At 49.1% G+C, this 25,991-nt stretch overlaps 2 protein-coding genes and 1 long non-coding RNA gene across 4 annotated transcripts; 1 reads left to right on the top strand and 2 right to left on the bottom strand.

Moving 5' to 3' along the window:
- Positions 1 to 167: 167 nt before the first annotated feature.
- On the top strand, positions 168 to 7,023 carry UCP2 (uncoupling protein 2). The gene is made up of 8 exons (XM_040489313.1): positions 168 to 314; positions 1,084 to 1,240; positions 3,804 to 4,027; positions 4,203 to 4,413; positions 5,235 to 5,429; positions 5,511 to 5,612; positions 5,956 to 6,136; positions 6,532 to 7,023. Exons 3-8 carry the CDS (start codon positions 3,902 to 3,904, stop codon positions 6,644 to 6,646), a joined length of 930 nt encoding a protein of 309 aa, XP_040345247.1. The 5' UTR covers positions 168 to 314; positions 1,084 to 1,240; positions 3,804 to 3,901; the 3' UTR covers positions 6,647 to 7,023.
- LOC121039267 (uncharacterized) lies at positions 2,281 to 3,809 on the bottom strand. Its single transcript, XR_005794661.1, has 2 exons — positions 3,656 to 3,809; positions 2,281 to 2,682 (listed from the first exon to the last, which is right to left on the bottom strand). It is a non-coding gene; the product is annotated as an uncharacterized LOC121039267 (long non-coding RNA).
- Positions 7,024 to 10,072: 3,049 nt separating the features above from the next.
- Positions 10,073 to 22,701, bottom strand: DNAJB13 (DnaJ heat shock protein family (Hsp40) member B13). Of its 2 annotated transcripts, XM_040489309.1 has the most exons (8): positions 22,477 to 22,682; positions 18,028 to 18,131; positions 16,820 to 16,981; positions 14,260 to 14,417; positions 13,138 to 13,251; positions 11,918 to 12,031; positions 10,982 to 11,058; positions 10,073 to 10,402 (listed from the first exon to the last, which is right to left on the bottom strand). In XM_040489309.1, the coding sequence occupies exons 1-8, from the start codon at positions 22,542 to 22,544 to the stop codon at positions 10,249 to 10,251; spliced, it is 951 nt and encodes a 316-aa protein (XP_040345243.1). In that variant the 5' UTR covers positions 22,545 to 22,682; the 3' UTR covers positions 10,073 to 10,248. The 2 variants fall into 2 exon arrangements, with proteins under 2 accessions (XP_040345243.1, XP_040345244.1); XM_040489310.1 differs by lacking the exons at positions 10,073 to 10,402; positions 10,982 to 11,058 and adding an exon at positions 11,382 to 11,587 and having other exon boundaries at positions 22,477 to 22,701.
- Positions 22,702 to 25,991: the final 3,290 nt, after the last annotated feature.

Below are 25,991 nucleotides of genomic sequence, written 5' to 3'. Positions count from 1 at the left end.
ACCAAGAGGTTGGCGGAACGGGGATGTGTGAGGAGACGCGAAGGACGCGGGGATCCGCCCGCACGGAAATGGGAGTGGAGGCTCGCACAGAACTTTTCGCTGGACGGCCCTTGCCGAAAGGCGGTAACTAGAGGCCCCGCCCAGCCCCGCAGGCCCCGCCCCCGAGACCTAAAGCGCGGCAGCCTCCAGCGACCCCATTGTAAACTCGCCGGACACGTTTTCGGTTTGAGTACTGTCCTTGCTCTCTCCACGCGCCCTCCGCCCGCCGACAGACAACAGAGTTGCCAGCACGCTCTTGTTCTCCCTTCGGCCGGGTGAGCCCGGGCCCCGCCCGCCCTAGCCTTGAGCCCGCTAAACCGGCGGCACTCCCGCCACCCCGGCAGCGAGGACCCGCGCCCTTCCTTCTAATTTCTCTCTTCTTCTCCCAGCCTATCTTGAATTTTTCTTCTCTGTCCTCTTTTTCCTTTTCTTTCACTCTTTTTCTCTCCCCTTTTGTTTACCTCTCACCTTCAATTGGCTCAATAATTTAAGCCTCCACCCTTCTACTCTCTCCCCTCGCCCAGGATGCCCAGCCCTGCTTTTGGGTGGGGGCCTTCGGCGCGACTGCGACGACCAGAATGACTTTCCATCCCCCAGGCTGAGACGGAGTTTTGAGCAGGGCCCGTTCCCAGCCCCTGTAACCTCCTCACAGCTCGCGGCTGGGTGCTAGTCGATTCTCGGCGAGTCTCTGACCTATCATGACCGCCTAACACTCCCACTCACCAGAATCTGCTGACTGCGTTGGGAGGCTGCTTCTTCAGAGTACAGAGTGCCTCTAAAGCAGAAATCTGGAAGAGAGTCAATGTGTCTACTAAGAGAGCAGACAGGGGAGGGGGGATTCCTGGGTTCATTTCCCCCCTACAGTGTGTGTACTTAATTAGTCCCCAGCTACCCTGGGTGAAATAGACCCTATTCCTTACTCCTCCCCACCTCCACCCTGAAGGACTGGGCTTGTGTGCCTTGGGCAGGTGGCCCTTTTCTAGCTGGAGTGTGATCCTTAAAGGCATATTTCCTTTCTAAACTCCTCTTTCCCCGCATCCACAGGACACATAGTATGACTATTAGGTGTTTCGTCTCCCAGCCATTTTCTATGGAAAACCAAGGGGATCGGGCCATGATAGCCACTGGCAGCTTTGAAGAATGGGATGCCTTTAGAGAAGCTTGATCTTGGAGGCCTCAGCGTGAGACCTTACAAAGCCGGGTAAGAATCCACTCTAAGGGAAGGGTCTTCTGTTGCCTACTAGTGCTTTGGCCTGGGGGTGGGGGTCAGTGGGACATTAGCAAAAATAACTACCACCACCCCAGTGAAGTTGCTCTTCAGAATTCACAAAACACTTTCCTTTATCCCTGGTCTCATTCTATCCTTTAAGCTGATCTTGACTAGGCAGGGATGGTGGTCCCCATATTTACAAAGGAAGAAATTGAAGCCTAGATGGGACAGTGATTAGTCCTTGGTCATCCTGGGGGTCAGCAGCAGAGCTAGGACAAATTCCTGAGGCCTGAGTTTTATTTTCTCTTCTTAGTGGGGCCTTTAGCACAAGTGGCCATAGCCCCCATACTCAACCTCTAAAAGACCTGACAAACCCAAAGCAACATTCAAAATGGCAACTGAGCCTCTGTGCATTTGTCTTTGAGATGGACAGAGGCTAGGCCTTATTCTCTGGCCTTCACAACACTGTGACCCAGCTCAAGGTCAGGACACGATAGACTCACTTTTCAGGTCTCTGATGCCCAGAGAAGGGACATTCTTTGCCTGAACCTTCTCAGAACTGTCAAATTGGCATGAGAGTGGGGCGCCTGTGTGGCTCAGTCATTTAAGCGTCCGACTTCGGCTCAGGTCTTGACCTCATGGTTTTGTGGGCTTGAGCTGTGCTGACAGCTCAGAGCCTGGAGCCTGCTTCGGATTCTGTGTTCCTTTCACTGTCCCTCCCCCACTCATGCTCTGTCTCTCAAAAATAAATAATAAAAAAAAAAGCTAAAAATTTAAGGTTTTTTTTTTTTAAATTGGCATGAGAGAACTTGGGTGTTAGACTTTCTTGTTAAAAGCCCTGCCTGTGCGGGGGGCTGAGAAAACAGCAGGAGAGAAATGTTCTGGACACCAGTGCAGAGCAAATCTAATAAGCTTTGGAGGCTGTAGCTGTGGCTCTTACCAAGTTCCCTCATCTGTAACATGGAAAGAAGGCAGCCACCTCACAGGGCAGCTCTGAAGAGTAAATGAGCTAATAGAGTGCCCCGGGCAGTGGGATGGGGAATGTATCCTACAAGTTCTGGGGGATAGATAGATATGTCAGAACAGGGAAGCTAGGGAGTCTGGAGCTCCTTCATCAACCCGCTCCGCCATGTGAGTACCAATCTTCACTGAGCCTCATGTGGGCCAGACTCCAGGGAAACTCCAATAAGGCCAGGACCTGGCCTATAGTAGATCCGGATGCAACTGAGTGGTGAGTAGCCTCTGGATTTCCCTGTTGGCCCCAGACGCCTGGAGTAGAGAAGCTCAGGAGGAAGAAGCTGTGAACTGTTTGTTTCCATGGGTCTTTGTGTTCGCAACTGACTCCAACCACATCCTCCCTCTGCTGGCCAGCATTTTCCTTATGGCCCCAGCGACATGGGCAACCAATCAGGCTAGGCTCAGAGCAGCTGCTCCTGGTGAAGTGAAGTGAGAGAAGTGAGCTCAGGGGAGAGAGAAGCAGGTCACCTCCCCCACTGGGGTGTTGGGCTCACTTCCTCCCCGGGGAAGGGCAGCAGAGGCCGCAGAGAAGGGTGTTGTTCAACTCTAAGAACAAAATGGAGCTTTTGGTTTCCTGTGTCTTTGTAGCTCTGATCTGCACCTCCCTTTCCCTGCCCCTCCTGTGGTGAAGATGTGGATCCCCTTTGTTGAAGGAGAGGAAACTGGCTAGAGAGGGAGACTGTTTTCCCTGGGTCACACAATAGGCCAGGGGGGGAGAGTCCAGTGTCTGTGTACCTACTTTCAGCCCTGAGAGTTGTCCAGGATCCCTCAAGGCCCAGCTAAATATTACCTCTCTCCTGATGGAGTTAGTTGTTCCCTCTGCATTTTGAGAGTATGTCCTGCAAGCCCCAAATGTAGCTTGAATCACCTGCCCATCCCCTGTGCCAGACAGTAAGCCCCATCTAGGGTTGATATTGTCTCCTGCATCTCAGTGAGCCAGTGCCCAGCAAAGCAGTCTTGTTGAAAGAATGACTCTAGAGAGCCCAAGTTGTGTGGGGCTGGGGAGGAGAATTAGAGTGGGCTGAGAAGGGACTGAACTGGTCTTCTCCATTCCTTTTCTTCTAGACTTAGATAATTTGAGACCCATAGGAACCTCTCCTACTTAAGAAATCCAGGGCATAAGCCTATGAGCCTGTGCCTTTCAGATCTTGGTCTGACTGAAACCTCTTCCCCACTTCTGCCTGTCCTTCAGACAGATCTGCAGAAGTAGGCATGCCGGTATCATCAGTGAAATCTCTGCACCCAGCAGACAAAAGGATGAGTCAGTGCCAGTTTGTCAGCACTAAGATAGCCCTTATCCAGACTCTTCCTATAGTAAAAGGGAGGGGGCTCTTCACAAAATGTGTTCTCCTCAGGCAGGAATTGCTTCTCTAGCCCCTACTTGAGTACCTCCAGAGCTCACTCCTGTTTTCCTTCATGAGGTTGCTCTGGTTCTTGCTTAGGGAAGTGGTGCTGTCAGGGAAGGTGGGGGTGGGGTGGTAAGCAGGGAGGGACTGTGCATGCTGCTGCTAATGGGGCTTCTCTCTTCTTGGCTTAGATTCCGGCAGAGTTCCTCTATCTCGTCTTGTTGCTGACCGAAGGTGCCCCCTTCTCCATCTTTCTCCATCTCCTGGGAGAGAGGAGGAAATCAGCATTATGGTTGGGTTCAAGGCTACAGATGTACCCCCTACTGCCACTGTGAAGTTCCTGGGGGCTGGCACAGCTGCCTGCATTGCAGATCTCATCACCTTTCCTCTGGACACCGCTAAAGTCCGGCTGCAGGTGAGGGCAGAAAGCCTGCGGTTCCCAATGTTGTCTAGTCTACTCTGCCCCAAGATATAGACTCCTTAAGGGCCAGTGGGGTGTTTGGGACTGTGCAAACTTTGGAGCATAGGGATGGCAGGAGATGGGGAGGGCAACCTGCCAACCCCTATAACCACCCATCTTGGCCTTGCAGATCCAAGGAGAAAGGCAGGGACCAGCGCGGGCCGTAGCCAGCGCCCAGTACCGTGGCGTGCTGGGCACCATCCTGACCATGGTGCGCACCGAGGGCCCCCGCAGCCTCTACAATGGGCTGGTCGCTGGCCTGCAGCGCCAGATGAGCTTTGCTTCTGTCCGCATCGGCCTCTACGACTCTGTCAAGCAGTTCTACACCAAGGGTTCTGAGCGTGAGTGTGGAGCTGGGCCATGGGCCCCTTGACCTTTTCTCCTTGGTGATGACCAGTCCAATCAAATCATCCTTGATTGATGATTTGCTACATAGCTTCTTTAGGCTCTAAGACCCCTAGGAGGATCAGAGGAACTGAGAACAGGAAGGCACCTTGATTCTCCTAATGATTCTTGAGCACCTGGGCTGTGCCAGGTTCTGTGCAGGGCATCATCCCATGACAGTCCCCACCACTACTCTGAGAGTAGGTGGTATCATCCCCATGTTAGAGATGAAGAGACTGAGCCTTGCTGGGTGGAAAGTACTTGGCCAAGAGCACACAATGAGGAGCCAGAAAACACACCCAGGACTTTTGCTTCCAAAGCTAGCACTCTTCCATTTTACCTCCTCGCATGCTATGCCCACCTCCTTTTTACATATGTGAAAACTGAGAACCCAGATCAAAAGGTTAACTTTTCCTGAGATAACATGGCAAGGAGAAATAGATCTGGCATGCGAACCCAAGTCTTATGAATCTAAGGCCTTGAAAGGCCACTTCTCTCTGAGCCTTGGGTTTTCACTTGTCAGGTGGAAATGATTGTGACTTACCCTGTTGAGCTAGGTCTCATTTTGTCCCACTCCTTGCTATGTCCCATTGCGTAGCAAGTAGTAGACATTCAAGGTGTTATTTTGTTTGATGCAAGGAGTTTTTAGAGCAAGAGCTTATCTGAATCCTATTCCCAGAAGGCAAGAGATTACAGTGATGAGGTGATTTTTAGTGAAGAGAGGTGGAAAATTAGTACAATCCCAGCTGGGCACTGACCCCCCATGTTTCTTCCACAGATGCCGGCATCGGGAGCCGCCTCCTGGCAGGCAGCACCACAGGGGCCTTGGCTGTGGCTGTGGCCCAGCCCACAGATGTAGTAAAGGTCCGATTCCAAGCTCAGGCCCGGGCTGGAAGTGGCCAGAGATACCAAAGCACTGTCGATGCCTACAAGACCATTGCCCGAGAGGAAGGGTTCCGGGGACTCTGGAAAGGTGTGTACCAGGTGTTTCTTCTTCCCTGTCTTCCTCCTCCTCTAATGTCTGGTGTCACATCAGTATTTTTTCCTCCTGTAGGGACCTCTCCCAATGTTGCTCGTAATGCCATTGTCAACTGTGCTGAGCTGGTGACCTACGATCTCATCAAGGACGCCCTCCTGAAAGCCAACCTCATGACAGGTGAGTTAGTATAAATGGTTCTGGGTCTTGCCCTTCCCCCAACCTAGGATCAGATGTGAGGGTCTGGTTGCCTGAGTCTCACATCTTTTCATCCTCCTTCCCCTATGCTTGTGGAGTGAGTTTAGATTTACCATAGTGAAGCCAGCTGGGATGAAACTCCCACTGCACACTGAGGTACTGAGGCTAGACTCTAGGCTAAATGACTTTTAGGTCATCAGGACAGATCCCCGCTGGCATCTCTTTCTCTAAAACCAGAAAACCCCTAAGTTAGTTTGATAATCTCTTCCCTTCTGGAATGATGAGGTAAGGAGTTCTGACTGCCTCTCCTGCTCCTCCTTGGCAGATGACCTCCCTTGCCACTTCACTTCCGCCTTTGGGGCAGGCTTCTGCACCACTGTCATCGCCTCCCCTGTCGATGTGGTCAAGACGAGATACATGAACTCTGCCCCGGGCCAGTACAGCAGCGCTGGCCACTGTGCCCTTACCATGCTCCACAAGGAGGGTCCCCGAGCCTTCTACAAAGGGTGAGCCTCTGATCCACCCCACCCAGTCCCGAGCCTCCTAGCTATCCATACCTACACACAGGTGGGAGAGAACCACCTGGAACTGACTAGCAACCAGGTGTCAAACTATTCTGATCCTGGTGTTAGTATTTCACTGGCATTCCCTCATGCTCTTAACTAGTTCCTCCCAGAGTTGTCATTCCTACCTTATGGGTATTAAAATGGAGACTCGCAGAAAATTCTTGCTCAGAGCCGCATGGCTGTGGGGCTCTGTTCACCCTGGGCCCTCACAGCCTCCTTTGGGACAGAGCAACTAGGTTGGATTGGATACCATGGCCCACTGGGGTGAGTGGGAGGTGAAGTGCCCTCAGGAGTTGCCAAGGTGCCCCCTGTGACCTGTGTTTTCTGCCTTCTAGGTTCATGCCCTCCTTTCTCCGTTTGGGTTCCTGGAACGTGGTGATGTTTGTCACCTATGAGCAGCTCAAACGGGCTCTCATGGCAGCCTGCACTTCCCGGGAGGCTCCCTTTTGAGCGTCTCCTGCTGCTGACCCAACCACCTCCGGCTTTGGCTTTGGCTTTGGCTTTGGCTTTGGCTCTGGCTCCAGCTCCAGCTCCAGCTCCAGCTCCAGCTCCAGCCAAGCCCTGCTTCCCTTCCCTCTCTCCTCACCCCTTCCTTCCACTCCCTTTCCCACCACCTCCCTCTCCTGTCCCCACATTCTTACCCCTTCTCCCCTACCCCATCTCCCCGTTGCCTCCCAGTCCTAGTAGAGTTGACCCCAGTTGACACTGTGGGAGGCCTGCAACTAGCCAGGATCCCAAGCCTTCAATCCCTTGAAAAGCTAAGCCCAACTCTTTGTTCTGCCCCTAGTCCCAGCCAGCATGTCCCCCATAAAACAGGTTCAACCTTGTGTCTCCTCCTTCTCTCACAGCTGTTACCAGAGGTCTTGGTTCAGTGGGCCCTTCTGGCACCTGGTAGACAGCGGAGCAGCCACCTGACTTAGAAAGGGAGGTCTGCCCCACCTTCCGCTTCCAGCATCCATTCTGGGGCCTGTGGAGGTCATCTAGTTCATTTGTCTTTCCAGACCAGGCCTGGGGCTTAGGTGGTAAGTGAGGGAGCAGCTGGGAGTCACAGCTTCGCTCTCACTAGGACACTTGAGCTTCCACTCACCCAGTGCCTGGTGCTCCAGCTGGCCCCAGGCCTACTGATCTGCAAAATTAGTGTACTACTGTCTGCCCGACATCTCCTTGTTCAGTGGAAGATTTAGAGGAACTTGGGAATCTTAGATGCTGTGAACTTCTTTTATTCCATTCTACAAATGGGAAACTTCCTGTCCAAAGTCCCAGACCTCATGAGGACAAGTCTGGCTGCTTCTCATCCTCCACAGTCACACCCTTAGGTGGCATTCTTACTGCACTGGGTGGGACAGGGTGCAAGGAAAATACGAGGCCTCGGTCTGAGGATACTTTCATTTGGACACTCACCCTCTCCCTAGGCTGGAGATCCCAAGGAGGCAGTGCCAAACCAGGGCTTAGGCTGCACAGGGTGTCAGCCTCCCTGTCCCTGTTCCTACCAGCTATCCACAGAGGCAGGAAAGCAGATTCTATATCTGTTTCAAGGGGTAGGGGACTCTGAAGTCCCAGAATCCTGAGGCATCTCATGCAGAAGCAGGCCCTTAGAATTAAGCCACCCAGGCTCATTTTATAGCTATTGAAAGAAACTGAAGTCTGAGACTAGGACTCAGACTCCTTTCTCCCCCACTGTGCCTCTTCACCAGGGACCAGAGCTGGAGTCCTTCAGAATGTCAAACAGCTGTAGAGCCAGGCTCAGAGAATGTGGTCTCCCTCTTCCCACAGCCTCAAGCAGCTGATGCTACTGCTCCTCCCCATTGGTCAGAGCTGGAGGCTCAGCCCTTCAGAGCTTTGGCAAGGGGTCCAGGAAATGAGAGTCCTGGAGAAGGAAAGAGGGCCCAGGATTCCTCACCGTACTTTGTAACATCTGACAAATTGAGCTGGGGTCTCATAGTCCCCAAGAGGAACGGGGTTGGGTGCCACAAGGTGAGCCAAGGCGAAGGTGGTAGGCAGCCCAGTGGGCCTGCTCTCCTGGGCTGCAGGGAGTCAACATAAATGGAGGACCAACCTGGTCAATGCACTTCATGCACCTTAATTCTCACACTAGTCCTATAAAGCAGGCTACTGTTTTATACCAGAGGAAACCGGGCCAATTTGTTGCCTTAGGCATGTCAGTCATCTGATTCGTTTATCAGTCTTGTGTCCCAGACACTTGGACACAAGGCCACCAGACTCCATCATGGTTCTGGGCATGATCCTGGGACAGTGAGGAGCTGGGGCAGGTGGCAGGAACCATGGAACAACATTACCAGTAGCCTCACTAATAACTGGTCCTCACAGCTTATAAAATGGACATATGATAGGCCCTGCCTTGCCTGCCAGATGAGGTAGCACTGAAGATCACCAAGGTAATAGGAATTTCACAAAGATCTTTCATCAGGCCTAAGACCACGCTTCCTTCAGAGCATTGCCATGAGGAAGAGGCTAGAGGCAGGCTTTCCTACTGGCTTAGAGGAGACCTGGGTGCTAGGATTTGCACCCACTTGCTCTCAGCACAGGGCAGCTACCACCACTCTTCCACCTAGGCCGTGCCTCAGGGCAGAGTCGACTTCACTCCTCATCTGGTTTCCTGAAGGCCTGCAAGATCAGGCTTGCAATCTTTGCTATAAGAAACAGGTTCAGAAAGGCAAAGTGATTTGCCAAAGAGCATACACCTGAGGTGTATCTGACTCCAAGGCCTACATGTCTTACGGGCTGCACAGGTGCTTCCTAGAACCCTGGTCCAGACTCCATGTCTCAAAGTTGGCTCCTGCCACATTTTCCCTGATGATTTCAAAATGGCTGACAGGTGCTACCCAGTCCCCATTTAAGAAAAAACGTTAAGGGGTGCCTGGGTGGCTCAGTCGGTGAAGCGTATGACTCTCAATCTCCACTTAGGTCTTGATCTCAGGGTTGTGAATTCAAGCCCCATGTTCAAGAAGGAAAGAAAGAAAAAACCTTGAGCAAAGAATGTTTTGAACGGGGGAATCCAATATGGACAATATGGGGGCCTTTTCTATTACCTCTGAAGTCATTCCACAAAAGTGGCCACGTACTCATAAGATTAGATCTATCCTAGCCCAAACCCAGACTTGAAAGAGAGGAGTCTTTGCCCTGGCACAGGAGAGGTGCATGCCACACTGTTGTTGACTGATGGAATGCAGGTCAGGAAAGCAAGTGTGGTCTGCATAGGCCCAGCTGGGTCTGGAGGCCACATCAGCAACAATCCTGGAACCCTGAGATCTAAGCAGTGAATTCACCAAGCATGTTCACCACAATGACTCAATCCTCATAAGCAGCCTGCAGGAGGCTTATAAGCAGTAACATCCAGGGGGGTCAGTGGCAGGGCCAGGAGCAGAACCCAGTTCTGCCTCCCATACCACCCCACCTAGAGTCAGTCCAGGACCCACTGCATAGATGAGAAGTGAGGCTGCAAGGTAGAAACCAAAACCATTTCCAGCACTGTGTCCTTTGTGCTACCTCTAAGCAGGGTGAATCTGGGAAGTGGCCTTCAAGGTTCTGATGACATCTTTGCCCTGTGTGGCCTTGACGAGTGTTTTCTTCTCTGTGCTTCCTATCTACACTATGACCATATCACATTCTAGAGACTGCCCCTGCTAAAGACTTTGTGTCATGAGAAATCAGAGCAGGGTGGGGACCCACAGAGGTCACTCAGGTCTGTCCCACTCTATCAAGGGGAGCACACAGGCTCCGAACCTTCAGGGACCTGGCCACACTTACAAAATCTGGACAGGAACCCAGGTTCTAGGCTTTCTGGGCCATGCCCCTCCCCCTTTTCCACAAGAAGCAATATATGAGGCTCCTCTCCCTCCAACACAGTCTCCTGGGTACAGTTGGAAGATAGGAAATCTTTATTGTGTCAGTTTAAAAACCCCAGGCTGTCCCATCCTCATGTCACATCTGTGCAGTGGGCTGGCTCACCTGCACATCCTGGGACAGGAATGGGATAAGGCCCAGCTGGCCTTCTCCTCCCCTCCTCCGCTCCAGCCCTCAGCTCACCAGAGTTATGTCAGCAATGCCTGGCGCAGCATCTGTTTCTTTTGGGGTGTGAGGCGGGTGGGGAACTGGATGTCGAAGAAGATGAAGAGATCCCCTTTCTTAGTGGGGTCCTCAGGCAGTGGCATCCCCTCACCTGGCACCTTCTTGAAGTACTTGGGACTGAGACAGGGGAGGATGAAAGAAGGGAAGTGAGAGGGCCCCCCAACACTGCTCTCTGACAGATCCCATGCTGCCCATGCTCACACAACCTCAGGCTTGAGGCAGTCAGTCCAGCTTCCACCAGGTGGCTCTTCTCAGCCAGAATCGTGTGGCAGGAGAGAGAAGACCAGCTTATTCAGACAGCCTGCCCCCTGATAACCATTTACACCGGAGGTTCCAGGAATAGAGGTTCCAGCCTAGGTTGGGGTCGGGGGGGTGCTGGGCTGCTGAGTAAAGCTTCCCATACAGAGGCCCTTTCCTGTAAAGGACTTGAGGGATACAACTCAGAACACTAATGAGATGTTCGGGAGGAGGAAGGCAACAAAGGTCGCCTCTGCAATCTTTGGGCTCTGTAGCGGCCTCGTGCAAGTTAGAAAAAGGCACTCCATTTACCAGGTGAATGCAGCTTGGCCAGAGTTAGGGCTGGATTTCAGTCCTTGCTGGTGAGGACTGAACTACCCCAGGCTAACCTGTCTGGCACTACCCTCTAAGGCCCAGGCCAGCCCTTCTGCCTACTGGGACCCACGCAGATGCACTCACTGGATAATGTCATTGATGGGGATGTTGAGCAGACGATCATCCAAGGTCTTCACTTCCACGGTGCAGCAGGTCAGAGCCTAGGGACGTTAGGGCCACAGGTGGGAGTAGGAGAGAGAACCATGGCCATTCTGTTTAGAAGGCATTTTATGAGCTTACTCGGTGCCAGGCCCTGGGCCTGGCCTCAAGCAGACAAAAGGATGTTCAGGGACTAACAGGGGAGCGAGCCAGGCATCTGCCTGCCCTTAGGAGTTCATGGTCTGGTAGGAAAGACTGATGATGATACAGGGAAGTAAAGGGGTCTGCGGGAGCCAAGGAGAGGCCCCCAAACCACTGTGGAGTGGGACAGGAGGACTACACAGTGGTGGTAGCAGTTGATGAGGGTGAAGAGGATCCTGCCAGTCAGACAAGGTGGATATACAGCATTCCACACAGACGGCCCAGCACAAACAAGAGAATGGAGGTGGGAAAATGCTCCCAATGGACAGGGGCACAGTGGTTGGAGTGTAGGGGATGAGATCAGCAGAGGCAGAATGTGGAGGGCCTTAAACACCTTGTGAAGATGCTCCGACAGGCGTGTGGCACAGTCAGATGAGCAAGGGGAAGAGCCTAGAGGAGATGGGAAAGGAGGCAGGAAGGCCACCAAAGGGGCTGCTGTGCAGACCCAGGTGCTCAGACTCTGACTCTGGGACTAGGTGGTAGAATTGACGGAGTAACTGCCCACAGGTAGGGTGGGGGAGGGGAGGCAAAGTCTAGGCTGGTGCTGTTCCTTGTTTGGATTGTGAGGACATGGAGGGGCCCTGAAGACAGCCACAAAGATTCTATGTGCACTCCTCACGTTCTGAAGGCCTGCGCCATAGGCACTGGGGGGAGTGCAGAGTGAGGCCTGCTTGCTCACTCTCATCTGCCCACTTCTCCTCCTCCACTTTGCCCACTCACCTTGCCCAAGGGAATGGGATTCACAAAAAGGAGGTTGTCGTTCTCCCTGCGGAAGCGAGGGTGTAGCTTCTCCTTTACAATGAAGATGATGTCGGCTGGGATAATGTTGGGGCCCTGGGCAGAGGAGGCAAGGGGTGACAAGGACTAATCAGCTGTGTGATATTGGCTAAGTTCCTGACTCTACTGGTCTCCATGTCTTCTTCTGAACAATGAAGAGATTGAACTAGGTTTTCTGGAAGGACCTTTTCAGTTTGGTTTCATAGCCCCTCCTCTGAGAAGCCTACTCCAATGAATCCAGCACCACCACCCCCCATTACTTCTCCTCTATGGAGCATGCCCAACAGGATTCACTCAGGTGGAGAGGGACAGAAGCTTCCTCAGGGGGTGGGTAAAATGCTGAGCTGCAAGTTTTGAAAACAACTTCTTACACACCTCTGTCCTGACAAGTTTCTGCTAAGGTCTCTTAAGGGGGCAGAGGAGCCTAACTGGTCCCTACAAGCAAGAAGCTCCCAGTCTAGTGGGGGGAACAGACACACCGTCCTCAGCATGCTCAGGACTGTGGTAAAAGGAACCCAGAGGCAGGAGATTAGAGAGGCCCTGAGCCAGGTGGAGAGGTCAGGGGAGGCTGCCCAGAGCCCAGAGCATTAGAGCTGGGTCCTGAAGGGGTGTTTTGGAAGTAGATGTTTCACAGGTGAGAAAGGGAGCAAGAAGTATGGGCAGAGGAATTAATCTCTCTTGGCTCTGAAAATGCCATCACTCTGCCTCTTCTCAGACCTCAGGATACAGCATGCCTTGAACAATAATTTTATATTTTTATTTAAATAAGTAATTATCATGAAGATATTAAGCAGTATTAAAATTATTCTTAATAAGTGGTTTCTGAATACCTCCTATAGTTGGGCTTTATTCCTGAAGAAAATCAGGAAGAGCTCTTGTGCTCTTGCCCTGGCCAAATCCCTTCCCTTTCTGGGCCTCAGTTTCCTACTCTGCAAAATGGGGGAAAGCCCTGGGCTATCCACTCACAGAGGTGTTGTGAGGCTCTGTCCCTGGTAAGGGACTTTGGGGATCATTTCACTGACTCTGCAGACTGGTCTCCCTACTAGACTGGGGTCAGGGGGCAGAGGAAAGCATTGCCTCCTTCCCCCTCAGTCTTTCCACCACATGAGCAAGGCTGGGTGACTGACACTAGGACTGACCCTAGTCAGTTCCCTCCTTCTCACCTGGTCCCCTTCCTTCTCAAAGGTGATCCGTGTGCCCTGCCTCCAACCAGGTTTCACATCAATTGTGAGAATCTTGTCCTTGATGGTAGAGGAGTACCCATCCTCGTTCAGCACCTGCAGCCAGATGGAAGAAGGGAGGTTTGCTCCAGATTTCCCAGCTAGCCTTTTAACACGAGAAAGATGCCAAGGGGGTTTTGTGCTCAGATGCAATCTTCTAGCAACAGGGGGAAGCTGCCCTGAGCCATCCCCATTCTCACCCCATTTACTGGAACCAAGAACTTATGATTCTAGGATGATGTCATTGGGCTAGGGCCTGAGATGCCAAGCAGTCACCATTAGTTGACCAAGCCCCCAACTCCAGGCCTAGATCACGTAGCCCTGGCCACTAACAGATGCATGGTGAACACATACTCAGTTCCTCTCTCCCAACCCAGTGGCTCTGGCCCTGCGGGGCTGGCAGGTTTCTTAATCATGAAGGGAGAAAGACCACAGAGGTCAACATATCTGAGCATTCCCTATTATGTCATCCAACCATTACCCAATCACATGCCCAGATGAGTGCCATCTGTGCCACAGCTGGCATCTCCTCTGCTGGGCAAAGGTGTGAGGAGGCTTTGCTCATGTGTCTAGCATAGGGCTGAGCCATAGGATAGGGTCAACCCAAGGACTAGACTCTGGGCCACTAAAAGTCTTCAATCAAACCCCTTGGGGACCGTCCCCCAGTGCACCCTCCATGCCCACACTGTTTCTTCTTACTCCTGAGGCATACACACTGATGAAGCCCTGGGGGTATGGTCTGGTAATACCCAGAGGGCAGAATTCACAAGGGACTCCTCCCATTCGGAATCCAGCTTCCCACTGGGATGGGGCTGATATGAGAAGAAGGGAAAGACCCTTCTGCAGAGGGGATTCCTGCACTGGGAAAGAATCAGGCTAATACCCTCAATTGTCCCTTCCAAATTTCAGATTCTAGAATTCTATGATCCTAGGTCTTCAATTCTGAGATTTCATGATTCTATCAGAGGCCATACCTGAGGTCTCCAGTGAGGGCATGGAGGAGGTGACTCAGAGGATTGGAGGGCATAGGTAGTGGCCCCCAGTAGGAGCAAGCCAAGTACTCACCCTTCGGGAGATCTTAATTTTCTTGGTGCAGCCAAAGAATAAGTCCTCCAGAGATAGGTAGAGGTCTCGTTCGATTGGGGGGTCCTGTTTCTTGACCCCTCGGCCTCGGAGACCCCCAAAGTTCAAATCTGCCTCACTTCCTTCTACATCAAAAAACTCTGCAGGAGGAGAGGAGAGGAGAAGAGAGGAGAGGGGAGGGGAGGGGAGGGGAGGGGAGGAGTAAGAGAGATTGTGTCAGGGACTTGGAAACACAGACACCCCTCCACACATACCTCTTCAGTTCCCAAGTGTAATACTCAGCATCCCATTCCTACCTTGCAAACTCAGACTGTTAGGCCAGGCCAAAAAGTTGTCCTAAATTGCAGATCCAATGGTTATCATTGCTTGCCACTTCCCACTGCTTCATCATCCCGTTTATATTCCCCCACTTTCCTGACTCCCTTCCCCCTCAATTTGGAGAAACACTCCTCGAGGCTGGCTGCCTCGGGATGGAGAGGAGTGCCCTCTGGTGGCAGCTCCTGGTATGCCAGAAATGACTCCCGCTGTTAGCTTGCTGGGGGGATGTCCTTCCTACCCTTCCCCACACTCCACTCTCCCTCACTGTCCAGCCCAGCACAACACCTCTAAAGACCACATACTCAAGTTTCTGTGAAGTCAATAGCTGATTCGGGAGTAGGGAAGGGGTGGTTCCTAATAAATTTGAGAGTTCATCAGCATACCCCCAAACTCTTTTTCCCTCAATTTCTTTTTTCCCTGCCCAGCTCTACACCCATAAGTGCTCTTGCTGCCCTGCCCTTCCATCCCAGTGCAAACAGCCTTTGTCTCTTGAAGTGCTATGGAGTCGTTTGGTTTCAGTTTTTCTGTCTGTGAGATGGGGTAATAATGCCTGATCTGCCTTTTTCCATTAGGATTAAATAACAAGACGATGAAGGAAAGTGGAAACTTGCTGAGAGCTTACTATGCATCAGGTGCTGGTTTCAGTTCTTCACACTATTGTCTTATTGGACAGAGAGGCCAAAGAAAAGGCTCACAGTTCCGCAGCTCATCTGAACAGAGGACAATCTGACTATGAGAACCTCTGCCCTTAACCACTATGCTTATTGCTACGTGTGAAAACCTTTGAAAACTTTGTAGAGTCAGGGGTCGCTATCATAATTAAGATTTTTTTTTTTGTACTCTGCCTCTTATGGTTCGGGCCATGAATGAACTTCCCAGGCTAGAATGGTATAGTAACTTTAGGTGGGGGAGGGCAGGGCAGCATCACACTAAACCCCTATTTCATAAACTATGAAATAGTAACTAATCAAGAGGCCTGTAAGTGACCTGGTCCCCTCTCGTATCACTGAATTCATTTCTTCACCCAGCACCTGTGCTGTGTCAGGTTGTAGACACCCCAACAGCCAGGTCATAGGAAGGTCTAGTCCCTCGGTCCTGCAGGGAGACAGGACACAAGAATCCCCTGGGTGAAGTCCTGTAGCAGTATAGTTTTGGGCACTGCCTGAGGGTCCCCAAAGCCTGTAAGTGATGTCCCTAGAAGCTCTGGTTTGGCTCCTCTGAGCTGCCTCTTTTTCATGCACCTGTCCATCGTTATGGCATTTTTCAGTCTGCAAAGCCCATTTTCATAAACATTGTCTCATTTGCTAGTGACGTGTGAGGAACGGACTATTACAGCCACTTAACAGTAAGGAAGTTGAGGTTTCAGAGCAGTGAAGAGATTTGCCCAGAATCACACAGCTCATAAGAGGCAGTGCATGGATTTGAAACAGGCCTGACTCTAAGTCTCTTGCTTTTTCCAGTCACACATGGAGTTTATCAGTTCATCAACTCAGCTTCTTCTGGCAGGCAGGTGAAGGAAATGCACAGGGGAGAGGTCTCTGAGAGGGAGAGACAGTGGGCTGTGGCCCACTTCTTATTAACATGCAGAAAAAGGAAGAGAGAACTTTTGAAATGCAGAACGGCTATAGTACAGCCAGGGGAAGGGGTTGCAGGGGGTCAGGCAGTGAAAATCTAGACTCTCTGAGTTGCATAACGAGAGCCAGGAAGACAGGTCTGAAGGTTAATTGCCCTTGCAAGATGACTGTGAGCCTCAGGAATCAACTCTTGGTCAGTTTGTCTGGGACCTGGGATTATCCACCCATCCATCCATATACTTACCTAACACACACCTGTACAATGATACCTAATGCAGCTATTAAAATGAGTCAAGTAGATCTGTTATGTAATATAGTATATAATGAGATAATCTCCAAGGCATACTGAGTGAAAGAAATCAGTGTGCACAATATGGTCCCATTCCCTTCATAAGATAAAAGGCTTAGGTGAAGATAAATATATGCTCATAAATGCATAGAAATTTTCCGGAAGGATACATAAACGGTTAACAGTAAGTGGCTGCTTCTGGAGAAGGAATAAAGGCTGAAATGTATTTCTTTAATAATTTCTTTTTTACCATGCATTATATATATTTTTAAAGTAAACAAAACAAAAGGATTCAAAGAAAAGCATCTTTTACAGCTACATCCTTTCCCAATAAAGCAAGTGGGTAGGTGGGGCCTCTTACCACCAAAGGGGTTGTCTCCTCCGAAGAACTCATGGAAAACCTTATCAGGGTTGCCGTGGAAGACGTAACCAGTGGTCCATGGGGTCTGGGATCCAAACTCCAGAGGAATCCCGCCCTTTAGGCCCTCCTCTCCAAACTTGTCATAGATGCCTCTCTTCACAGCTGTGGACACGTGTCACCTTGATGAGGGGGCTGGCGTTAGGGACTAAGATAGCTGCTGGGCTGGGAAGCAGGTGGATACAGGGTAGAGAGGAAGGGGCAAACCCAACCTTATTTCTAAAGTCTGGCACTCTTTGGAGGGAGACCCTAAAAGTTAGGGGTTTAATTTCATCGTGGGTGGATCTAGGTGTGATCCCATAACGCGGAGGAGAATGGGGAAAGGTGGAGACCTGCTGGGTGGCAGGGGGAAGAGGATTGAAGGAGAGATCTAGAGACTGAGGGTGAGGCTATCGCCCTAGAATTTGGCTAAACTCATCATCGTAGCTTCTGTTTTATTTGGGGTAAATAGAATTGTAGCACCTTGAAATTCTACAATCTAAGAATTCTAGAGCTGCCAAGTTCTAGAGCTTTCAAAGCCTAGAGTCTAAGGACTGTAAAGTCTTGAAAACTCAGGACTGGAGAAACCTTAGTGATCTGGCTATTCTTCTGCACAGCATCTGTGATTACAGTCTCCAGAACAAGCCCTCGGGGATGCACGCATGCACGTGGTGCCCCGGGGCAGAGGTGTGGCGGGGGGGGGGTGCATTGCACAGGGGCAATCAATTTCTACACTCTTTTGGTTTCAGGAGATTCTTGAATTACCAGCCTCTCTCTGACCCTTGATAGACATGCCTTCCATGGAAAGGTGGCACTGGAGCTACTTGGTAATCTGGGAAGAGTAACTGGGGATGCCTGCCTCAGCCGCTTTCTTCCTTTGGCAGCAAGCATCTCACTGTGCGCACCCCTGCAGGGGACAGGTGGGGTGTGGAGTGTGGGAGACCTGCCCAGGTCCTGCTCTACTGACACTGGCTGAGCAGATCATCTTAATCCAGGGGCTCTCCACGCTGCATCAACCTTAGTTTGTGACTATGGAGAGAAGCAGTTCATGCTGTTTTCCTTCTAAGTTTGCTCAGGCTCTAGGCAGGGAAGAGGAATGCTTTACTACCCAGAGACTTAACGAATGGTCTCGAAATAGAGGTGGGGCAGAGGAGATGGGTGGAATCACTCACGGTCGCTCAGCACATCATAGGCCTCTGCTATTTGCCTGAATGTCTCCGCTGAGGATGGCTCACTGGACTTCAGCGGGTGGTTCTTAAGGGCCAGTTTCCGGTACCTAGAGGAGGGAGGATTCATACAAGTCATAGCATTTGACATGGGCCTGAGGAGCAGACCATGGTCCAGAGCTGGCTCTGCTGTTCACTGCTTTGATGTTGCCAGCTATAAAATCAGGGCTGTGGTGGCCAGGGTGGTGCATTGCACAGATGCCCTTGAACAGAACCCAGTGGGTAGAAAGTGTAGCTGCCCGCCCTGGGTGTCTGTGCTGAGGCTACATTTCCCCAAGCTGCCCCAAGCAGTGCCTAAGCGTGGTGGGGATATTGGTGCTGGCGCGTCCCCCTAGGACACAGGACCCCTCCAATGCACAACCTCTGCTTCAGGACGCCCATCTATCAGCCCAGCTACTTTTTTCCAGACCACTCTGCAGCTCTCTCCATCCAGCCATTTCTTCCTGCTCCCCTTTCACCGGTATCAGACCTGCACTGGGGTTTGAAGGTGCTGCCTGCATGCTCTTGCTCCCCCTTCACGTTTCCCCCAATACATTTCTCGCACATCTAATCCTGTCGTGATATCTGAACTTACACACAGGCTTCTTGGGAAGATCAGGTAAAATAAGGTGTCAAAGGGCCTGGTACAGAGAGGCACTGGCACACGTCAGGTCCCTTTACCATCTCTCACTTCTGTGCTCATTCGTTTCCCTGCTTCTGTATTACCCAATCCCAGCACTCAGTGATGCGATGCCTATTGTGTCTGAGAATCTGTATCATCAGTGTTCTGAGAGGAAAGAGTTGGCATGAACTGGGTGATTTGTGCAGAGTTTAATAAGGGACCACTCACCAAAGTGTAGGAGGTAGGGAGGATAACCATGCTGGACAGTGCTGTAGCCCAAGGCCAGGAGCCCTGAGTCACCCTGGCTACCCCTGAGCCTATAGGAGTGGGAAGGGAGAAATCCCACAAGAGTGTGTGTGGACGGGGCCCTTGGCAGGAGCTGTCATCTTCAGTTAAGGGATACCCAACCTGAAGGGCTCTCAGAGCTGGGAATAAATACCCCAGCCCCACTCTCCTCTTTGCCAATCACCTGCTGTGGGCTCTCTTTGGCTTTCATTTAGGAAGTCTGAGGGCCAGGGCGTCTATTGATGTGGTTCCAGCGCAGAGAGCAGGGTGCAGAAAGGCAGGGAGGGGGTCTGAAAGAGCCAAAGGAGGGGATCAGCACAGCCCCCTGAGTGGCTCAGTACAAATCGGACCCCACATACCCTCCACTGGGTCAGAGTGCACTTCCTCTGCCCTGCTCACACCCTGCATGCTGGTGACCCCTCCCGCTGTTTCTCTTCTCACTCCACACACTATCTGTGCACAAGCTCGTCTATCCCAAGGCTTTGAGCATCACTCACTCGCTGACCACTCCCAAATTTCTATCTGAAACCAGGCCACTAAGCTCCAGACCTTGGCATCCAGCTGCCATCTTAGTATCTGCTCTCCAGTGTCCCACAGGCCCCACAAACTCAATGAACCCAGACAGAAACACATTTTCGTTCCTTAAGTTTTTGCCCATTTGCCCAGGCAATGAAGCCAAAACGCTGAGCATTATCAACTCCCAAGTTCTTCATCCCCTCCATTGCCAGCCCACCTGTCACCAGGGCATTTCAGCTTTTCTTTCTCCCCAGTGTTCTCTTCCTGCCCCCTCATCCCGAGGACTATTGCAGAACCACGGCTTCCTGTTTCAGTGTTCTCCTTCTCCAGGTCTTTCCATGTGCTGCCACCAGATTGATTTGTCTTTTTTAATCTGATGCTTCTAAAATGCTCCAAGGCCAAATCACTCCACTGCCCAAATCCCTCCACTGGTTTCCTTTTGCCTTCAGCATAAAATCTGTATCTCTAAGATTCAAGCCTCTGCTTCCTTCTCTGGCCTTTTCACTCACAGCTCTCCCTCCCCACTCCCATGGCCTCCCCTGCCCTTCTGGCCAGGCTCCAAACTCCCTACAATGCATTGCTCAGGTCTTTGACATTCTACTCCCATCCCTTGTAACATCCACCACTCTCCAGACCCTCCCATCTCCCCCTGGCACATTTTCATTCATCTTTCAACAATCAGCTCAGGGCTCAACTCCTCCAGGATGCCCTCCCTGACTGCAGTCTCCATTCTAGGTTAGACTCCCCTTCCCGAGTCCCCAGTGCCTTTGATCACTAAACTTAGCACTTGGCACTCCAGTTGTTTGTTGACTGGTTTGTCTCTCCCACTAGCCTGGGTTCCTTGAGTTGCTGTGTCTACTTCTCTGTGTCCCTGGTGCCTAGCACTGAGCAGCAGTGAGGTAATGAATGACACGAACTAACTGTCCCACAAGGCAGCCCATCTCACCGTGGGAACCCTCTGACTTTTAAGCAACATCTCATCTTAGTGAGTGAGATCTGCTGTCCTATGACTCTGAAGGTTCTGATTCGGCCCCTGGAGGCCTTACAGAGATTATCTACATTGTCTACTTTCAGAAACTTAAAGACAATTGTCATCACTTCCCTGAGACACTGAAACTAGCCCTCTCCGTTACAAAGGTCAAAGTCAGGTATGGGGAGAATTCCAAGTAAGTTCTATCAATAAGGAAAGGTAAGTAGGTTTGAGAAGAGCCTTATTTTTCATATAAACTTGAGTGGTTTCTGTGGAGTTTTTTGTCTCATTTGTTTTAGTGAGAGAGAGAGAGTGTGTTGGGGGGGTGGGTGCAGTGGCAGAGGGAGAGAATCTTAAGCAGGCTCTCCACCCAGTGCAGAGACCAACAGGGGGTTTGATCCCATGACCCTGAGATCATGACCAAGCCGAAATCAAGAGTTGGATGCTCAACTGAGCCAACCAGGCACCCCTAAACTTGAGTGGTTTTAAGATTTGCCCTGCAGTGCCCTCACTCTGTTTCCCTGAGTGGGCAAGATGGAGTGGAGTCACAGCTTGGATGCAGCAGGGTAGGCTTAATGAGAGCTACTGAGAAGGTTAATAGCTAGGCTATTAGGAATCATTGTGGTGCTTCTATTCATTATATACATTTAGCATTAAAAAAAATTTTTATGTGAATTTATTTTTGAGAGAGAGTGTGACAGAGTGCAAGCAGGGGAGGAGCAGAGAGAGAGGGAGACACAGAATCTGAAGCAGGCTTCAGGCTCCGAGCTGTCAGCACAGAGCCCGATGTGGGGCTCCAACTCATGAACCATGAGATAATGACTTGAGCTGAATGAAGTTGGATGCTTAACCAACTAAGCCACCCAGGTGCCCCAGCATTTTTGTTTTGTTTTGTTTTGTTTTGTCAAAATCTAGTTACTCCCATATGGGAGACTGTGTTATACATGACTCATCTCTTAGAGTTGTTACAAGAGAGGAGGGTTAAGAACTATTGTTTGAAACAGGGGTGCCTGGGTGGCTCAGTTGCTTAAGCGTCTGACTTCTGCTCAGGTTATGATCTCATGGTTCGTGAGTCAAGCCCTGCAGATCAAGACCCTGAGGTCTTGATCTCAGTGTTGTGAGTTCAAACCCTATGTTGGGCTCTGAGCTGGGCGTGAAGGCTACTTAAGAAGAAACCTACTTTGGGGTGCCTGGGTGGCTCAGTTGGTTGAGTACCCAACTTTGGCTTAGATCATGATCTCAAGGTTCATGAGTTGAAGCCCCACATGGGGCTTGCTGCTGTCGGCACTGAGCCTGCTTCTCAGGTCCTCTGTTCCCCTCTCCCCTGCTTCTCTCTTTCTCTCTCAAAAATAAACAAACATTTTTTAAAAAGCTTACTTTGGGGTGCCTGAGTGGCCCAGTAGGTTAAGTGTCCAACTTTTGGTTTCAACTCTTGCAGTGTTTCCAGTTTGAGCCCCACATTGGGCTCCGTGCTGACAGTGCAAAAGCATGCTTGGGATTCTCATCTCCCTGTGTCTCTGTCCACCACCACCCCCCGCCCACACCCCCCTCTCCCCCCACTAATGCTGTCTCTGTCTTTCTCAAAATAAATAAATAAACTTAAAAAAAAAAAAAAAAAAAAAATTAAAAAAAAAAAAAAAAAAACCTACTTGAAAAAAAAAAAAAAAACCTCGTATGACGGCCAGAATAAAATTTGAAACACATCCATCTGGCCAGGTCACTCTCCTGTTCTTAATCCTTTGGTTCTGCAAAGGAAAAAGTTCAAATGCCTTCTTTGTCCCCATTTTTATTGCTAAGAAAACCAGGGCACCCAGGAAGGGAAACAGGGCATAGGGGGTTAAGGATGATGGATTGGGAACTCTGACTCAGGCCAAACCCAGGTTGTAAGTATGTATGCAAGAAGCAACAGAAGAACAAGGTTTATCTTGCCTGCACTTGGCTGTGCAAGAAAGCTCAGTTTGGAAAAGATAAAGGTGGGGCCTTCCCAGCACACCCCTAAAGCCTCACTCCCGTCCCAACTTACGCCTTCTTGATCTGGGCATCCTCTGAATTGCGAGTGATCTGAAGCACAGAGTAATAATCCTGACCCATGGCTGGCTTGCAAGGCAGTCAGTCCTTGTTTAATCCTGACTCCAGCAGGGCTGTTAGTCTGCATTCTTTGGTTGCTCCTGACAACCGCACAGGGGCACTCTGGGAGTTGTATTCCTTCCTGCCCAAGCAGACATCACCTCTGCCTCACAGAACAGCCAATCGAAGAACTGGAAAACGGTTGATCCTGTGACCCTGACAAGGTCATTCAACTCAGAAACTCTCAACTCAAGAGTTTTTAAGAAAGTAGCAATTAGTTTCAATTAAAAGTTTTCAGAACAAATGCATTTGCTGATTTTTAAAAAATAAATTTTAAATTTTAGAATAGTTTTAGATTATCAAAAAAGTTGGGAAGACAGTATGGAATTCCCATATACCCATACCCAATTTCCTGTATTATTAATAGCTTACATGAGTATGGTATGTTTATCATAAATAATAATACATCAGGGTTTGTTTTTTTTTTAATGTCCAATTTGGTGACATTTTATTTATCTATTATTAAATTTTTAATTACAGTATAGTTAACATACAATGTTATACTAGTTTCGGGTGTACAATACAGTGATTCATCGATTCCATACATCCCCCAGTGCTCATCACAAGTACACTACTTAGTCCCCTTACCTATTTCACCCATCTACCTACCACCTCCCCTCGGATAACAATCAGTTTCTTCTCTATAGTTAAGAGTCTGTTATGGAGCCTGGGTGGTTCAGTTGGTTAAGTGTCTGACTTCGGCTCAGATCATGATCTCCTGGTTTGTGGGTTCAAGCACTGCATTGGGCTCTGTGCTGACATGACAACTTGGAGCCTGTTTTGGATTCTGTGATCTCTTCTGTCTCTGCCTCCTGCCGGCTCTATCTCAAAAATAAACATTAAAAAAATTTTTGTAATAAAAAAAAATATTAAAAAAAAAAGTCTCTTGGTTTGTCGCTCTTTTTCCTTTGTTCATTTGTTTCTTAAATTCCACACGAGTGAAATCATACAGTATTTGTCTTTGACTTATTTTGCTTAGCATTATATGCTCTAGTTCCATCCATGTTGTTGCAAATGACAAGATTTTGTTCTTTTTATGGCTGAATAATATTCCATTGTATATATATGCCACCTCTTCTTTATCCATTTATTTACAATGGGCACTTGGGCTGCTTCCATAATTTGCCTATTGTAAATAAAATTGCTATAAACATAGGGGTGCATGTATACTTTTGAATTAGTGTTTTTGTATATTTTTGATAGATACCCAGTAGTGCAATTATTGGGATTGTAAGGGAGTTGTATTTTTAACTTTTTGAGCAACCTCCAAACTGTTTTCCACAGTGGCTGCACCAGTTTGCACTCCCACCACAGAGCAAAAGTGTTCCTTTTCCTACACATCCTGGCCAATACTTATTTCTTGTGTTTTTTATTTTAGTTATTCTGACAGATATAAGGTGATATCTCATTGTAGTCTTGATTTGCATTTCCCTGATGATAAATGACAGTGAACCATCTCTTCATGTGTCTGTTGGCCATCTGAATGTCTTCTCTGGAGAAATGTCCATGTCTTCTGCCCAATTTTAATTGGATTATTTGGGGGGGGGTGTTGACTTGTATCATCCTTTATATATTTCAGATACTGTCCCTTTATCAAATACGTCATTTGAAAATATCTTCTCCCATTTAGTAGGTTGCCTTTTAGTTTTGTTGTTTCTTTTGGTTACAATGTTTATAATGAAAGTCCATACTTTATTCACATTTCCTAGTTTTCAACCTTATGTCTTTTTTTCTGTTCCAGGATCCCACCCAGGATACCACGTTACATTTAGTTGTCATGTTTCCTTAGGCTCCTCCTGGCTAAAACTGTTTCTCAAACTTTTCTTGTATTTTGATGACTTTGATAGTTTAAGCAGTACTGCTCAGGTATTTTGTACAAAGTCTCTTAATGGGATTTGTTTGATGTTTTTCTTTTTCTTTTTTTCTTTTTTTAAGTTTATTTATTTTGAGAGAGAGGGAAAGAGAGAGACAGTGCAAGTGAGGGAGGGGCAGAGAGAAAGGGAGAGAGAGAGAATCCCAAGCAGGCTCCACACTGTCAGCGTGGAGCCCGATGCAGGGCTCAAACCCACAAACCATTAGATCATGACCTGAGCTGAAACCAAGAGTTGTATGCTTAACTAACTAAGCCACCCGGGCGCCCTGATTTGAAATTTTTCTTATGATTAGACTGAGGCTGGGGGCTTCTGAAAGGAAGACCACAGAAGTGAAGTGCCATTCTCATCCCATCATATCAAAGGTACCTACTATCAACATGACATCACTGATCATGCTGACCTTCATCTGCTAAGGTAGTATATATCAGGTTTCTCTCCACTGTAAAGTTACTTTTGTTTGCTCCTTTCTGGATTGTACTCCTTGGAAGGAAGTCATTTCACAGTCTGCCCTTAAAGATTGGAGAATTCTGCTCTAGAGGAGGAAAAAAGGAAGGGATATAGTGTGTCACTGGCCTAGGGAAAGACCACTGGAACAATCGTCCAGCTACAAACCCATGCATATATGAAAACTTTATACATAACACAGCAATCAATACAGATTGGTGCAGAAAACAAAAGGACTGTTAAATAAGTGGTTATGGGACAGTAGGATATCTAAAAGGAAAAAAATGATACTACCTTATACCATATACCAAAAAAAAAAAAAAAAAAAGGTGGATTAAAGATTTAAGAGTGAAATGAACTCTTAGAAGAAAGTATAGGTGAAGATCTTTATGACCCGTACAGAGAATATTTCTTAAACTAGACACAAAAAGCATAACCAAAAAGGAAAAGATTGCTAGGTTCTACCCCACTAAGAAAAATGGTAAAAAGACAAGCTCCAAAGTGAAAGGGATTTGTACTTTATATTTTCTTTTATTTTCAATTTTTAAAAAAATGTTTGTTTATTTTTGAGAGAGGGGGGCAGAGGGGCAGGGGGAGAGGGAGACAGAGAATATGAAGAGGGCTCTGTGCTGACAGCAGAGAGCTGGATGCAGGGCTAGAACTCATGAACTGTGAGATCACAACCTGAGCCAAAGTCAGAAGCTTAACCAACTAAGCAACCCAGATGCCCCTGTATTTTATATTTTAAACAAAGAAACATAAAAGAAAACCTGAAAAGTCATACACACAAAAAGTCCCAATAGAAAAATGGGCAAAAGGCATAAATAGGCATTTATAACAAGATGGTCAAACAAAAAATGCAAATTAAAGTTCACAATGAGATGCTATTTCACATCTATACTGGCAAACATTTAAAAACTTGACCTCAGTGGTGCCTGGCTGGCTCAGTGGGTAGAGCATGTGACTCTTGATCTCAGGGTTGTGAGTGCAAGCCCCATGTTGGGCATAGAGATGAGATGAAATGAGATGAGATGAGATGAGATGAGATGAAATGAAATGAAATGAAATGAAATGAAATGAAATGAAATGAAAT

Source organism: Herpailurus yagouaroundi, unplaced genomic scaffold, assembly GCF_014898765.1.
Source record: "Herpailurus yagouaroundi ecotype Mexico unplaced genomic scaffold, PumYag 180, whole genome shotgun sequence".
NCBI lineage: Eukaryota > Metazoa > Chordata > Mammalia > Carnivora > Felidae > Herpailurus > Herpailurus yagouaroundi.
Note: the sequence above shows the minus strand (reverse complement) of the source record. Positions and strands in the feature narration are given on the sequence as shown.

Bases quoted from the DNA above. Each gene is read 5' to 3' on its own strand.
- UCP2 (XM_040489313.1), top strand. From the start codon at position 3,902: ATGGTTGGGTTCAAGGCTACAGATGTACCCCCTACTGCCACTGTGAAG. The intron at 4,414-5,234 runs GTGAGTGTGGAG...TTTCTTCCACAG, and splicing joins CTACACCAAGGGTTCTGAGC to ATGCCGGCATCGGGAGCCGC. The intron at 5,613-5,955 runs GTGAGTTAGTAT...CCTCCTTGGCAG, and splicing joins GAAAGCCAACCTCATGACAG to ATGACCTCCCTTGCCACTTC.
- DNAJB13 (XM_040489309.1), bottom strand. From the start codon at position 22,544: ATGGGTCAGGATTATTACTCTGTGCTTCAGATCACTCGCAATTCAGAG. The intron at 18,132-22,476 runs GTAAGTTGGGAC...TCCCTCCTCTAG, and splicing joins GATGCCCAGATCAAGAAGGC to GTACCGGAAACTGGCCCTTA. The intron at 14,418-16,819 runs GTAAGAGGCCCC...CTCCTCCTGCAG, and splicing joins AGGAGACAACCCCTTTGGTG to AGTTTTTTGATGTAGAAGGA.